At 46.3% G+C, this 14849-nt stretch overlaps 1 protein-coding gene across 18 annotated transcripts in view; it reads right to left on the bottom strand.

Moving 5' to 3' along the window:
- Positions 1-14849, bottom strand: part of JADE1 (jade family PHD finger 1) — a 59342-nt gene that overhangs the window by 23067 nt on the left and 21426 nt on the right. For 9 of the 18 annotated variants that reach the window (XM_027597955.1, XM_027597954.1, XM_027597958.1 and 6 more), the window contains 4 exons: positions 7045-7130; positions 6660-6702; positions 3870-4027; positions 1738-1925 (listed from right to left, as the gene is read on the bottom strand). In XM_027597955.1, the coding sequence (XP_027453756.1) occupies positions 1738-1925; positions 3870-4027; positions 6660-6702; positions 7045-7130 (475 nt within the window). The remainder of the gene's footprint in view (positions 1-1737; positions 1926-3869; positions 4028-6659; positions 6703-7044; positions 7131-14849) is intronic. The other 9 variants (XM_027597966.1, XM_027597952.1, XM_027597949.2 and 6 more) reach the window with 1 other exon arrangement.

The raw sequence follows: 14849 nt of genomic DNA, 5'->3' as shown, positions 1-14849 counted from the left end.
CACTTTTTAAAAATTTGGAGAATACATCAGAGCTGACACCGTGGTTAAGCTCTAAGCACATATTCAAAAAAGCCACCTACCCATCTCTCACACTCTATTTACTGGTAAGATCCTCCACGGCCTGGCCAGGCACTTACATCTCAATTCTTCCTACCAGTTGTGAAACCAACACTGGCTTTGAAAATACAATCATATGCCTTATAAGTAACTTCTCCCATTACAAAGACCAATAAAAACTAAAACATCTTAAAAAGCATATGTTCAATTTATGTTAGACAACCGCGTATCTGTCTTGCCAAAGTATTCCACACTACCTTTCAATCTGGTGAGTTAGCCCAGTACTCATTACTTAAACCACCCACAAAGCCCTCAGCGTCTTTGGCTGTACCCTCTGCCGTAAGACAAGACACCTAGCCAGTCAAGTGCATGATACGGGTCCTTACACAGCTGCTACAAAGCAGAACTTTATAATCTTTGAAGCTAGAACTGAACGGTATTCAGTTCCAAGACAGCTCTGAAAACTTATGAAGAGATTGTATAAAACAACCTCCTGGCTTGCTAACATCCTGACCACTAACACCTTTTAAAAGCAGGGACCAGAAGGAAGGCACTGTACTTTGTCAAGATACGTGAGTGATCAAACAAGGAGAAAGCAACAACCTTCCCGGCTCAGTCGGCACTGCTGCTCCCATTCAACGGGCCGGGAGCAGCGAGGCAGCCCAACAGGCATCTGCTGTCTGCAGGGCCCTGGGCGAGGCTCAGGGACCGATCCACAGCAAAAGCAGTCTTTGTCCCTCAGGGCTCTGAGATCTCCCACCAAGCATCCTGCAGATGCTCCCTGGGTGCCAAACCGCCAACAGACCTCTCTGCCACCTCTCCCCAACCCAGGACCCACAGCACTAATTCTAATGAGTCCTCAGAGTCTCTCACACCGAGCCCAGACTTGATCTCCGTGCGCCTGCTCATCACAGCCCTCCGAGCAGCACGTAGCGGTTAGAGACAGCAATGAAACCTACGTGCCATCCTGGTCTTGACAATGGGAGGCGCAAGTAAAATGAGGTACAGAAGCTCTGAGCGGTGGATACACACACAAAGAAGAACTCATAGAAAACAGACCACAATGGGCAAAACGCTCAGCCAAGCGGGGGTTTCACAGAAAGAAAGCAGGACAGAGGTAAACAGGTAAAAGGTAAAAGCACTCCGGGTTTGGAGCAGGACTTGAGGAGAACCACCGAGGTAAAATACAAGAGGGGTATTAGAAAATGGACAGCTTGGCTTGCAGGGAGTTTACTGTGAGAAACAACAGGCCACAAGAAGAAAGGATCTGAATGGCATTGCTGGAAAACACCACCAGGGCAAGACACTGTGGACCAGACCCTCCTGCCATCTTGGGGAAGTCACTTCATTTCTCTGGGCTTCAGTTCCCTTGAGGTAAGTAAGGGAGGAGGGTAGGATCAGGCAGAGGTGGGGAACCCTGCCTCCCATGCCCATGGAAAGTATCCTTCTTCAATCCCACCACTCTCTCTAGAAGCCTCTCACAGACTCAGTCCCTCTGAACACAGGTGCCATAGCCAGACCCGCTAATCCCAAACAAGACCCTAGGATGCTGAGACTGAAGCGAGGATGGCGCTGGCTTCACCGGGCGACACTGAGGAGCTTCTACTACACACCCATATGCCGGAAAGTCTTCTCTATTTGTCATTCGTTAATAAAACAATATAACCCATGGTCTCTCACCCATCTCCTTAAATTCCTCATTGGTCAGTTCCAGCCATGCAGCGTCCATGTCGTTGAGGTCGTAACGACACACAGTGTCGGCCAGCGTCCGGATATCAACATAGCCCAACTCTGGTGGCTCGGAGCCCGGCGACACAATGTATTTCTTGGGCCTGATGAACATGAGGGATTTCTCTTCAGACACGACCCTAGTTAACAAGGAAACAAAGCAGCCAGGTTACCCTTCCTGCCACATGAAAGCAAGTCTGTCACAAGGCCCAAAACTTGCTTCCACTTCCAACGCCCTAAACCCCAGGTTATCACCAAATAGACAGGCTTAAAACCCTAACGTCACTGCTAAAAAAACTAAGTGGGATTCATTAAAGCCCCCACAAGGGAAACACATACGAGTGAAAACACTGAGACGTCCTCAAAACCCGCTTTTTCCCATCGGCTTCCCAGGATGCTGCATGGCCTGCCCTGATCTAGGACAGCAGCTGCCCCGACCCACTGGCAGCCCCGAAACACTGGCCCCCTCAGTTTCAAGGGTTCGCGACTAAATCACTTTCTACTGATCAGGCATGCACACCCTGCTGAAGGCCTAGCACTGGGCTCTCAAACAACACGCAGCAGAGAGCCACAAAGGCAGAACCTGCAGAGCAGGGCACTGGGGAACCAAGGGGACAAACCCACCACCTCTAATCGTAAAAACCAAACGAGGCCTTGTCCGTTCCTAAGCAGACTAAGAATCCGAGAGGCCTAGCCAAGTAGGGGACTCTCCCAACACACACTTAGGATCCCAGGAGAGGAGCACAAGCTCCTGCTTCTCCTTACACTGCCACCTTCTCCCCAAACCTGTTAACACCTGGAGTGTCTTCTACCGCACCCCACTCGAAAGAAATGTCAGCACACAACATCGAATCCCTCCCAACTTGGAAGGAAGGGCCCTCTTCCTAAAGACACAGGCCCAGCATCACAGCCCCGCACGTCCACACAGTTCCTCCCCAACATCGCCATGTGTCAGCATCAACAAGTGGTCCAAAGAGTGTCAGAGTACTGTCATCAACCTCATAATCACCAGACTGATTTTACCCACAGGACACTGAAATAGGCAAACCAAAGGGAGTTCTTTCTCCAACTCAACCAAGACCAGGGTTTTAGCTAAATACTCCATAAGCTGTGGTAACACATCCTGCTCTTGTGCTGGGCTCCCAAATAAAAAAATGATTTGGTGAGTCATTCCTGGATGGGGATTGCCAATGCTGAAACAGCTGGTGTTGTGCCCCAGAGGTAGACTCAAAGGCAAACACGGTGTTTATCCTGCAGAGCCCAGGACTCTGGGCTATGGAGGCATCAGAGTGGTCATTTAAACCCGCACACTTATGCGGACATTTGTCACAGAGACCCCAAAACAATAATAATCAGCAATGGTACAAGAGCCCACTTCACAAAGCTGGCAGCTGACCGACAGCACGGCAGAGAAACCAGGTGCTAGCTGAGCACAGAGGCCCTGAATCCTCCCTCCCTATGAGGGGCCTCCACTTCAGCTGAGCAACACAGTTAACCAATGAGCAAACTGGCCCCAGCTCCGCGCGGAGGTAAGTCATCAAGGACCCAGGCCCACAAGACCCTTAAGGGGAAAAGTGCTTTATACGGCACTCCAAAGAAAGCCCGGCAAGAACTGGGCAAAGTCCATCCAGAGGAGAACTCCTCAAACGTCCCTCCTCCGAAGGCTCCCCTTCCACATAACCATGACCTGGCAGGCCTCCTCACACCTGCCTTTCTCCGGAGGTGGAGCCCATCCCTGCAAGACCCGAAAAGCCAGGCACTCCTCTCCAAGGTGAACACAACTGGGGGTGGAGTGAGGGAAAAAAAGCAGCAGTTGTGTAAACATCCACATTTCCCTCCCCCAACCAGTCACCTCCCCAAAATGTCTTGGAACTTGCCCTCCTCTTGTAAGAGAGCAGCACCTTCCCAAGATGGCTGGAATACTAAGTTTCGAGGACCATGGCCCACAAAATCACTACCCTGTGGACTTAATGTGTGTTTCTACACATTTCTGTGGCCACTTGAGGCGCCGTTATTTCACTGCTCTTCTCAGGCACCTGGCTGTCACGGCAGAAAGGCAATGGCAGGTGGAGAGGCATGTCTACCTGGCCACAGGCTGAGGGATGGTCCCAGGGCTCACGGGCACCTGGACCCCTTTCTCCCACTCCTGTCTCCAGGGATCTGCCAACACATAGTACTCATCTGGGTTCAGCTGATAGGAGTCATGCAACTTCATAGCGGTGATCAGGTCTGTCCTAAACACCTGGAAAGGGAGAGAAAGGGACACTGACATTTCATATTTGCATTCTGACTCCCGAGTGCTGGCAGCTGCAGGGTAACCATGGAGCTGCCGTGGAACAAGGTCACTGTATCAGCAGAGCCCAGGGCTGACCTACTGCAGGAACCCCTTGGCCTGCCACGCCCTTGGTCTCTCAGGCTGGGGAGGCAAGGGCTCTCACTACCCTCTCGCTTCCTCAAGCCTACAGCAGCTGACCACAGAAACCTCACTGTCCTCCCCCGAAAAACTCTAGGAACTCCCAATTCAAAAGAGGGCTACTTTAATTTATTTAATAAAAAAATAAATTTTATTTAGATTAAATAAAACTCCACAAACCATGCAACAACTTCAAGCCAAAACCCAGAACTACCAGGGCCGCCTCTGCCATACTCTGACCGCCACCACCCAGGGCACCAGGGCCAATGGCAAGGTATCCGGGGAGTCAGGTCCTGGTTGGCAGGTGCCACGCAGACGTACAGGTGGGGAAAACCCGGGAAGGAAGCAATGACAGACCAATAGGTCAAGTCAGAAAAGGGGCTTGTAAAGAACATGTTTACCCACCTTCACCTGGCATAACTTCTATAAGGGAGGCAGTATTTGTGGGGAAAGGAGGAGGGAAGGAGAGAAAAAGAAAGAAGCAAGCAAGCAAGCTACTCTACCCTCTCTTCACCCCGCCAAAAACAGACCCACGAAACTCTCAAGTATCCCTGTACAGAGGGAGCTCCTCACCCATCATCAGAGGCAGAGAGGAGACAAGAGCAAAGGTGGCCCTCGCATGGTCAGCCCTCCGACAGGGCAAAGGGCCAGAGCGCAGGGCTGCCTGCTGGCTGGGGCCTCATCCTCATGCCGCCAAGCTCCCAGGGCTGCGTAAGGCAGCTCGGACCCTGGCATTAGCGCTGGCCCGTAGTTGTATTTGGCATGGAGAATGCCTGCATCTGTAAGCTACACTCTCTGTTTACACAAGTCACAGTGCTGAACTCTCTCTTCTTGGGACAGGGAGTTCTTTCTTATGCTGCAAAGCACAGTTCACATTATATGGCCTGCTAATAGGTCCATATTTGTTTTTCCTGGTGGCTTTTCAGACTGGTGACTTTAATAAACTTCACCATAACAAAGTCTGAGGGCAGTGTCTGAATAAAAAGGCCACTTCTCTGGCCTGCCATTTTTTCGACACAGACTTTTCCCCAGTATGCCACTTCTTGTTTCTCAAGTCCCAGTAACAAGCAATAACCTGGGGGTGCACCCTCCACAAAAGCACAAGCAAGATCGGGTTCCCATGCAGCACTGAGCCCCCTGAAACAGGGGCCCAGCCCAAGTGCACAGGACCTTATCACCCATGCCCACTTACCCCCAAAAGAGAAAAGTCCTTTAAAACAAAAATCACAGGTCTACATTTTCAGGAAGCAAATCAGTTAAAAAACACATTCCAACTAAGCCTTGTAAGTAAAAAATAAGGGAGTATGCCAAAGAAGAAGGAATATCAAACTGAAGCAACAAGATGAGAAAAGGCAGCCCACCCTCCCTTTACTGAAAGACTCAGATGAGGACAGCCAAGAACTGAAACAGATGCCCTAAACGGACTCCCCGGTCTCTGGCAGAATTCGACGTTAGTGCTAACCTACATACAAAGTAGTATGAACTAAGAGCTCAACTCAGAGAATTTTAGAAAAAACATCAGAAACAAAACACGACTCAGGGACCAGGCTGGTGCCATCCATGCTACTCAACCTCCCTGCAGCGCCTGGTGCCCATCAGGCCCAGTACTAGCTCCCCTATCTGAGCCGCCCCCCACCCCGCCCTCTTGTCCTGAAGTAACAGGAGTACAGTGTGAATGGGAGCACACTGGTTGTGGAGGCAGCACAGAGAATGAAAGAAAAAAAGGCAGAGCCTCTCAGATCCCAGAGAAAAGGAGGGGAGCACTGCAGGTTCAAAATGACAAAGGCCTGGGAAAATGAGGGCAATAAAACGGCCGCCACCTTCCCATGAAGGTCTGATCTAATGTTTCAGTGTCTCCTGGGACGGTTTTCTACTATTTTAAAGGATATATACTACACTTCCTCGTGGAGAATGTTATTCCACAACTAAAAACTCCTACACTGCTCAACACAGCAACCCCCAGCACTTCCATTACAGGCATAGAAAAAGAAGTACCTGGTGGAACCCAGGCCTCTGCTCTACAGCTACAGGATGAGGTGGTCTTTGAAGCCATCCCGTTCAAGAGGCAGCACAAAACAAGGGGCTGAACCAAAGGCTCTCTTCCCCGCAACCTGCCCACCTGAAAACTGTAATAAAACTAAAATGCCCTTTCTGCAATCATCTAAATCCTCAAAGCCTGGCAAAGGTTGTCAAAGAAAACCTATCTCAGGACTGGTAGAGGCCCCTAATCAACAAAGGCCAGCAGAGAAATGCACCTAAAAGCAATTTTAAATAAAGAGACAATAGATAATAGGTAGGCAGGTAGGTAGGTAACAAAATGTGGGGGAGCAGGGAGACAGAAGATGAGAAACAAATCGAAAAAGAAGGGGAAAAAAGCCTTAAACGTAATTGCCAAAACAAAACTCCCAGAATTACAATGGGTTGTTGCCAAATAAGCCACAAATTCATGGCCAAAACTAACTTGAGGCTGGCAGTGACTGGCAGCAGCCGAACCCGCTGATCTCCTGGCCAGAGGAAAAGTTGTTGGGAGCCAGCGAAGATGAAACAGAAAAGGAAAAAAAGAATATAATTAATAATAATAGCTAACATTTACTACTGAGCACTCTTTTAAGTGCTTAGTATGTATTAACGTCTGTGTATTAACCCACTTAATCCTCACAAGAATCCTATGAGGCAAACACCTGTTTCATCCCCATCTTATAAATTTGGAAACTGAGGCACAAAGAAGTTAGGTAACTTGCCCATGATTGCAGAGACATCAATATCAATCAACCAGGTGTGTGCCAATCATATGTACTCATGCACACGGTAGGACATGCACAGTCAAAGCATCATTCAGGAAATACCTCTGAAGGTTTTCGATCTTCATGTCTGGAGCACGAACCTCTCCTGTGCTGGGATCGGGAATTCTGTGACCAAGTAGTCGAGAGGCCTAAAGACAAACATCCAAAGAGGAACAATTTAAAGTACACAAATCACTGTGTGTTCACAGGGTTTTGTTTTTTTTTTTTCAAGCACTCACCAGCAGGAGCAGGGGGGTGGGGAGCAGACTCCCTGCTGAGCAGGGAGCCCCAGGCTTGATCTCAGGATCACAACCTGAGCTGAAGGCAGACACTTAACCAACTGAAGCAGCCACCCAGGCGCCCCCACAGGGGCTTTTTTAACCAAATTCAGCAAGGCTCATCTCAGCATCTCCCCAAGACATAAGCCACAATGCTCCTCCACTCCCAGTACTTACTTAAACCACTCATTTTCCAGAGCAGGCCTAACAAGATCACTCTGGTGGCTCGCTGTGTAGCCCAGTACAGCACACAGGAGGGGGAGGCCTTTTGAAGAGCATCATGCATATGAAGCCTGTACTTCTTAAGAGGTTCAAAGTCTCTCACATTGGTAAATACAATTTGAAAAACATTTGACTGAGTTCTCAGTAAACTTTCTAAATGCTAGATCATTATGTTAAATCATAATGCCACCCCTAAAACAAACAAACAAAAAAAGTTTTGACCCCACAAAACATAAGAACTTAGCATACCCTGGAACGGGGAAGCTCAGACTACACTAGACTCAGTGCTATGGCCAAATAACTTTTAAAATTGCCTACGCCCCTTTCCCAAAAAAAATGCCAACTGGCTCTTTTCTGTGCCTTTCTTCCACAACTAACTAATGCTCTATTATCCAGCCTCTCCCCCACCAGGCCACAGAATCTGGAAGCCCTACCAAGGTACCCATGTCTCCTAACTGCCACCATGTCTAAGCTCCTCTCAGGCCTAAGACCTCTTTGCAGCACCAACTCCATCCTGTTTGAGATGCTCCCTCCAGCTCGGGTGGCAATTCTCTTTCCTGGTGTCTCCTCAGTGGTCCTTCAGTCTTCTATGAATCCAGCACACATTAGTGTTTCTCCTTCTTGCTCCCAAGTGTTCTCCCCAGGGAGCACCCATCCCTGCCCTCGGTCTTCCCAGTGTGCCCTGGAGACTGTCAGACTTGCATTCCCACACTCACCTCCCAGCCAAGCTCCAGGTCCATGTTCACCTTCAGATAAGGTCAGGGTTCCTTAGGTCAATCAACTCAGCATGATAAAAACTGGACTCAACAGTTACCCAAACCTGTTATTCCTCTTCTACTTCTACTTTGATGAATACCACTACCATTTCTACTAGAATTCAGAAATCTAAAAGTCATCCTAAACTCTCCTCAGGATACATCCAATCATTGGCCAAGTTACATTCAATGCAACTACCAATACCACAGATCCCAGCCTCTTTTCTCCCCACCTCCACGTCTGCCTTGTGTCACTTGTTTTATTGGTCAACCGCAGTGGCCTCCTGTTTGTGGGTACCATACCACCACCAGAGAACTGAAAAAGCCCTCACAACTGCTCCCAGTGGGTGTCGAACTTCCTAATCACCTCTACCTCTACCCTGAACGCATACTGTACTATTTCCCAGAAATTAACAAACCTCCGCAAAAGAAAAGCCCAAACCTGAGGGAACTGCCATTCTACCAGTAAAATCATTTGCCACTTAAACAGGAAGCTTTTACCTCTGTGGATTCCAGAGACAAGGGACACAGAATCAAAGCACCCTTAAAACCTTGGAGACATTAAGAAATAGATTCTGCACATAAGCCTATCGTCAGATTTGCAATGACCAAGACTAAAGGAGATTTCCAAGCTCCTCTCTGACAGGGAGGATGTGGGTAGTACCCCTGATCACCAGTTCTGAAGGCTGTTACTGGGTCAACTGACTGCTGTTAGGTTAGCAGAATTAGATTTCCTACAGGTGGCCCTACTGTACTATTCAGTAAATATTTTAGAAAATTCTTCCTTAAAGAATAAGTATGTCTCTTTAGACTCCAACAAGTAAGAATGTTTCACTCCCACATTGAAAGAAATATTCTAGGTACACAGGGATGGGAACCCAACTTGCAGAAGTCCTCAATCTGGTCCCCAGTGGAAAAAGGAAAGACAGAAACCAAGGCAGGAACCTGGAGAGGAAGATTGGCCTCTTTTCTCCTCTGGTCCTACAGGCCCTCGTCCGGCCCACCCACAGGCTGAGAGAGAAGAGACAACTCTAGAAGGATGCCCAAATGTTCATGGGGGGGAAGAAGAAACAGGGCAAAAAGGTATGGCCCCTTTCCTTTGAATTACTATGAAAAGGGTTATAAACATAAGAAAACCAGAAATTTTAGAAGAATCATTCCATTGCTATACTTTAAAAACAGAGGGAAAAAATAAATAAATAAATAAATAAAATAAAAACAGAGGGGAGGTGAGTATTTTTTTAAGATTTTATTTATTTATTTGAGAAGGAAAGAGAGTGAGGGAGAACAGCAGAGGGAGAAGCAGACTCCCCGCTGAGCAGGGAGCCTGATACAGGGCTGGATCCCAGGACCCTGGGATCATGACCAGAGCTGAAGGCAGACGCTTAACTGACTAAGCCACCCAGGTGCCCCAGGTGAGTCTTTATAGTCAAATAGTTTCAGAGTTAAAGCAGAAACAACAAATTTGCTCATTTTTTATCAAGTTTTATTTAAGTGATCTCTAAACCCAACGTGGGCTCAAACTCATGACCCCGAGATCAAGAGTTGCATGTTCCCTCTTTTTTTAAAGATTTTATTCATTTATTTGAGATCGAGAGAGAGCGCACAAACGGGGGGCGGGGGGGCGCTGCTATGACTTGGGGTTCAATCCCAGGATCCTGAGCCACCCAGGAGCCCGAGAGTCACATGCTCTTCTGATTGAGCCAGCCAGGTGCCCCCAAATTTGCCCACTCTTGGTTTTTCTTGACACTCTTGCCTCTTCTTAGGGATCTGTCAGAGTCCCTCCCAGGTACTTTCCAAGGTTCCCAGGAAGTGCACAGCTTTGCTGGGCAAGAACACAACCCAAGTAATGGCAATCACTTAGAAACTTTTCCTAAGGCTGCTTTTATATTCTTGAAAATGGGGTCTGTGCCACATCTGCTTTGAAAACCAGGTATCCAAAGATGTTACAAAGGTGGTATCTGATGGTTTATCCAAGGGAAATGCTGGCCCACCCAGAAATAGTCTGTTCCTCTTCCTTCTAGTTTAACTAATGCAAAAGGAAGAAGAGAAAAAGGCATCTCTAAACTCACTTTGCAGAATGGGAGAGACTGGGGAAAAGGCAAGATTTAAATTATCACTGACCAAAGGGATGTTCATTAAAGCCAAAAGCCAGTAATCACCCAAATAGCCACAAACAAACTGAATGAGTAAACATACGGTGGTATCCATACAATTTACTACCCAAATTATGGTATATCCATACAATCGAGTACTACCCAGCAATAAAAAAAAAAAATGAGTTGATACACACAACATAATGTTGGAATCATTACGTGGAATGGAAGAAGCCAGACAAAGAGTACATACTGCATTATTCCATTTACACAAAACTCCGGAAGATATAAACCAATCAATCTATAGTGACAAAGTAGATCAGAAGTTGACTAGGAAAAAGAGAGAGAAATTATCCTGAGTGTTATGATTTCATGGGTATAAACATTTCAAAATGTATCAAAATGCATACTTTAAATGCATGCAGAAAATAAGTGATTTTCTATCACGCATGAACAGTAAAGGAAAAGATAATGCTCCACTTTACTTCACACAGGTAATTTGCATAAAACCTCGATTTTGCTGCTGAACGAGGTGAGAATCTGGACAGAGAACTAGAGGACCCTTCCATGTCCAACAGCAGGTATTTGTTGCTGATGATCTCTTTTCTGGTTACTTGCTTTTAAGCACTGTCAAGAGCCATCAGGCACAAGACACAGGTGACTACAACATACAGTATACCTAAGTTGGTATTATGCACACAGCAGATTCTCAAAAAAAAATTAAGTGGAAAAAAAATATAGTGTTGTTGAGAACAGTCACGCTCAACAAGAATCACCACCACTGTAACTCAAGAACTGAAGGTGGCAGGCACCAAGAACATACCCGTTTTACTTATCAGAAGATAGGTTTAGTTTTGTTTTTAAAGATTGATTATTTTAGAGAGGGAAAGACAACACAAGCGAGGGCAGGATGGGGGGAGTGGAGAGAGTCTCAAGCAGACTCCCCACACCGAGCGAGGAGCCTGACACGGGGATCGGTATCAACCCTGAGATCATGACCTGAGCCAAGATCAAGAGTCAGATGCTCAGCTCAACCAAGTGAACCACCCAGGCGCCTCTAGAAGATAGGTTTAAAAAAAAAAAAAAAAAAGATATTTGAGTTCTAGGAAAACGAGGTCATGGAAAATAAAGCAAGAATGCATTTAAAGACAACTCGCTGGGGCCACTGCCTCTTGACAGGAATGCACCAACATCTACAGAAACATTCACAGAAAGCCTACAGGCCAGAGACTCAAGCTTTGACAGTATTATACCAGTTCTCTCTACAGCCATGCTCTCTCTCCGTGGAACCTCCCAAGTGGTCAAGAAGCTCCCAGAATATCATTCAAGCAAAATAATTTGCATCCCCTTTTAATTAAAAAAAAAAAGTTACGTTACAGAATTTTTTTTTTTAAGAGAGAGAGAACACAAGCAGGAGGAGTGGGAGAGGGAGAAGCAGGCTTCCCGCCGAGCAGGGAGCCTGATGCGGGGCTCAATCCCAGGACCCTGGGACCATGACCTGAGCCAAAGGCAGCCACCCAGGCACCCCTACAAACTTTGTTTGAAGTATGTTGGGTGAAAACAAACAATGTAACCAGAACTGAGAGTATTTCAAATACCGCAAGGACCAGGAGATAGTGATTTACGCTATAGCCACCTGTGAGTTCTTAAAAACCATGTGCTAAGATCACACTTGGTTGCTGTTGCATTTTGTTTTTGTTTTCAGAATGTTAACATTTAATGGCACACTAAACTAAGACTATAGCAAGTAAAATTCTTTTTTATTTTCTTGTTGCTTTCAGGAGGAGCTGGGAACTCTAAAAATTTGGCAACGATGTCTAAAATTACTTAGACATACACAAGAGAGGATTACCTAAAGTTAAGTCCATCTAGCGACAAGTTTAAGTGACTTTAAAAATTCTGGACATGTACACCATTTAAGACAATTCTCTACTTAAACACTGGAAAGAATGAACAGAGAAAATATCTTGTTTTAATATCCCCAAACTCCCACTGAAACAGAACTCTGTGGGGGTAACAATAAAAGTTATAATAAAAGGCTCATAGATCACAGCATCATGAGCATGGATCCTGTACATGCAGAGCACTCAACCCTGTTTTCGGGTCCTACTAGGCAAGTATCTCGAACACTCTCCTTTGAAATTAAAAATAGCCATGCTTCTTGCCCTAGATCTAAAATAAGGAAAAACCTCAAGAGTAAATCTAATACCCACTGCACACACTCCACTGGTAACTTGTGTGTGATAAGCCAGGTTGCAGAGCGCATGTGAGGTTCAGAACTTGGAATGAGTGGTGGTCTGGGTGTTCACACCATCACAAAATGAAAACTATGAGAGAACCTCACCACTGACCAAATACCAAATCTCCTATGTCTCCAACACTGCTTTGCTTCTAGATACTAAATAACAGGCTGGTGTCTTCAGGAATGTTAAGCCAACTTAACAAAGTAAGGCACTTAGGACCAATGAGTATCGAGTCCAGTAGGTCAACTGATGTCACAAAAGTGCAGACCCAAGACACACCCCTATGCATTACTTCAAAGCTAGGGGCAACCCTGTGCAAATAAAGCACTGCTGTGGAAATTCCCACCAGAAAGTAAGCAAATTTAATGTAGTTATTAACTATTTGCTTTAATTGCATGATAGAAGACTCTCATATAATTGCTGTTTCTAGCAGGGGCTGACCCTACACCTCCCACAGCTCCTCCATCCCAGCATAGCTTAGCTCCACTGTCCAACTCACTTCCATATTCCACAATACAAAAGCTTCATGCATATATTCAAAAAACTGGCTCAGGAATGTTTCACCATAAATATACTTGGGCCTTTAGCCAACTGACACACACGTGCTTCAGTTACCCAGTGCTCCTGCCAACGTACAAGTCCAATGGCTACAGAAGACTAGTCCATGGACTAGTTTTGTGCTAATTGCTCCTCTAGCCCAAGAGGATGCTTGCTCTGCCTCTCAAAGCCAAGCCACAAGTCGGGTTTGAAAAGGGGCAAAGCCATCTGTGTGTGTCTTGAAGAGACTTGGGTTCAGTACACATTCTGCAATATTTGAACCAAAAATCCCTACATTTCAAGAATGCCTACACAATCCCTTAGTGTCACAAGATGCAACTGATGGGGGGAAAGAACAAATAAAAAGTATAGTCAAATATGAATGGAAGTGGAAGCAGAGTTAACTTTTATGCAAGAGAGAAACCACCAAAGACTTGCATGAAGGTAACCAAGCACAGCCAATTGAATTAAGAAAATGAAGGCAAAGTTATTCAAAAATGTAAGGAAACTCATTAAATGCAATGAGACATAAAGAGGTACAAGGCAGAAAGTATGTTTCATCCACTAAAATTCTGGTCCCTCTTCATTGTTTATCTGTAAGCTGGAGAGTGCCCAGAAAAACAGAAGTCCTCCTATAACTTTATGTTTACCCCTCATCAACCTGAATTACTAAATGCAAAATCAGTAGGTTTGAATTTTGCTCAGCACTCTTTTTTGCGCATTCATCATCACAGGTGATGGAGCAGAGCTCAGCTGGTAACTGGAGAAGGCGAGAAATGTTTCGGGGACAGTACAGGTGTGGAAAGTAGGCGACCAAGGAGGATCCCCAAGGTACCTGGTTCCAGAACCCCAGCAACATTCCAGGCCTTCCCACAGGGAAGTCAAAACGGCCCTGACAGGAAATTCAACAGGAAAAGCAAGCCCTGCTTCACAAACTTTAAAGTATCAGCACACTTCTCTCGTTATTTGTAAAAATTTAATTTCCCTCTGGGTCTTTGAGAGGCACATTTAAAAACAACCAAAAAACCCCAAAAACATCATTTACATTTGGCTCCCTTATCCTAGCCAAAGATCCCGTATTTTGGAAAAAAAAAAAAAAAATGTGCCAAAAGGGCAGTATTCATTAAGTAATATGTTATTCTTGTCTGTCTTTTACAGGGAAAAAAAAAAAAGATGGTGGTCAGAGCTGTTAATTGGCCTGAGATAACAATCCATAATTCCTGCCAAAAGAAAGGACACTCAATGCTTTAATTAGCCTCTGCAGCTTTATTGAAGATAAAAATGCAATCTCCTTCAGGTTTTGGAAATACCAACAATAGCTGGTGGATCCCATTCCCACATTTGCCAGAACTCCTAAGGACAGAGCATCCTGGGCTGGGAAGCAGGAAATGAAGGGCTTGTTTCCCTGGGCCACACCCTGGCACAGTATGTAACTTCAGAGACTGGCGAGGGCCACCCAGTCCCAGGAGCCCAGCAATTACAGACACAGCCGGCAAACACCCCAACGCTACTTCATCCAACCGTAGGGCCAGCCCTCCACAGGGCACCTGGAGAAAGGCTTCCATAGCTCCAACTACAGCTGGATGAGGGCTCGCACTGGCACAGAAAATGCCCATCCAACCCCAAACTGTAAATACCACACCGGTATTCCCCTGGATCAGGCCAGCAAACAAAGGGAAGGACTCCAGCCCAGAGGCCAGCAGGGCCCTGCCATGGCTGCGGCCGGTGTCGTGGCCC

This window comes from Zalophus californianus, chromosome 2, assembly GCF_009762305.2.
Source record: "Zalophus californianus isolate mZalCal1 chromosome 2, mZalCal1.pri.v2, whole genome shotgun sequence".
Lineage (NCBI taxonomy): Eukaryota > Metazoa > Chordata > Mammalia > Carnivora > Otariidae > Zalophus > Zalophus californianus.
Note: the sequence above shows the minus strand (reverse complement) of the source record. Positions and strands in the feature narration are given on the sequence as shown.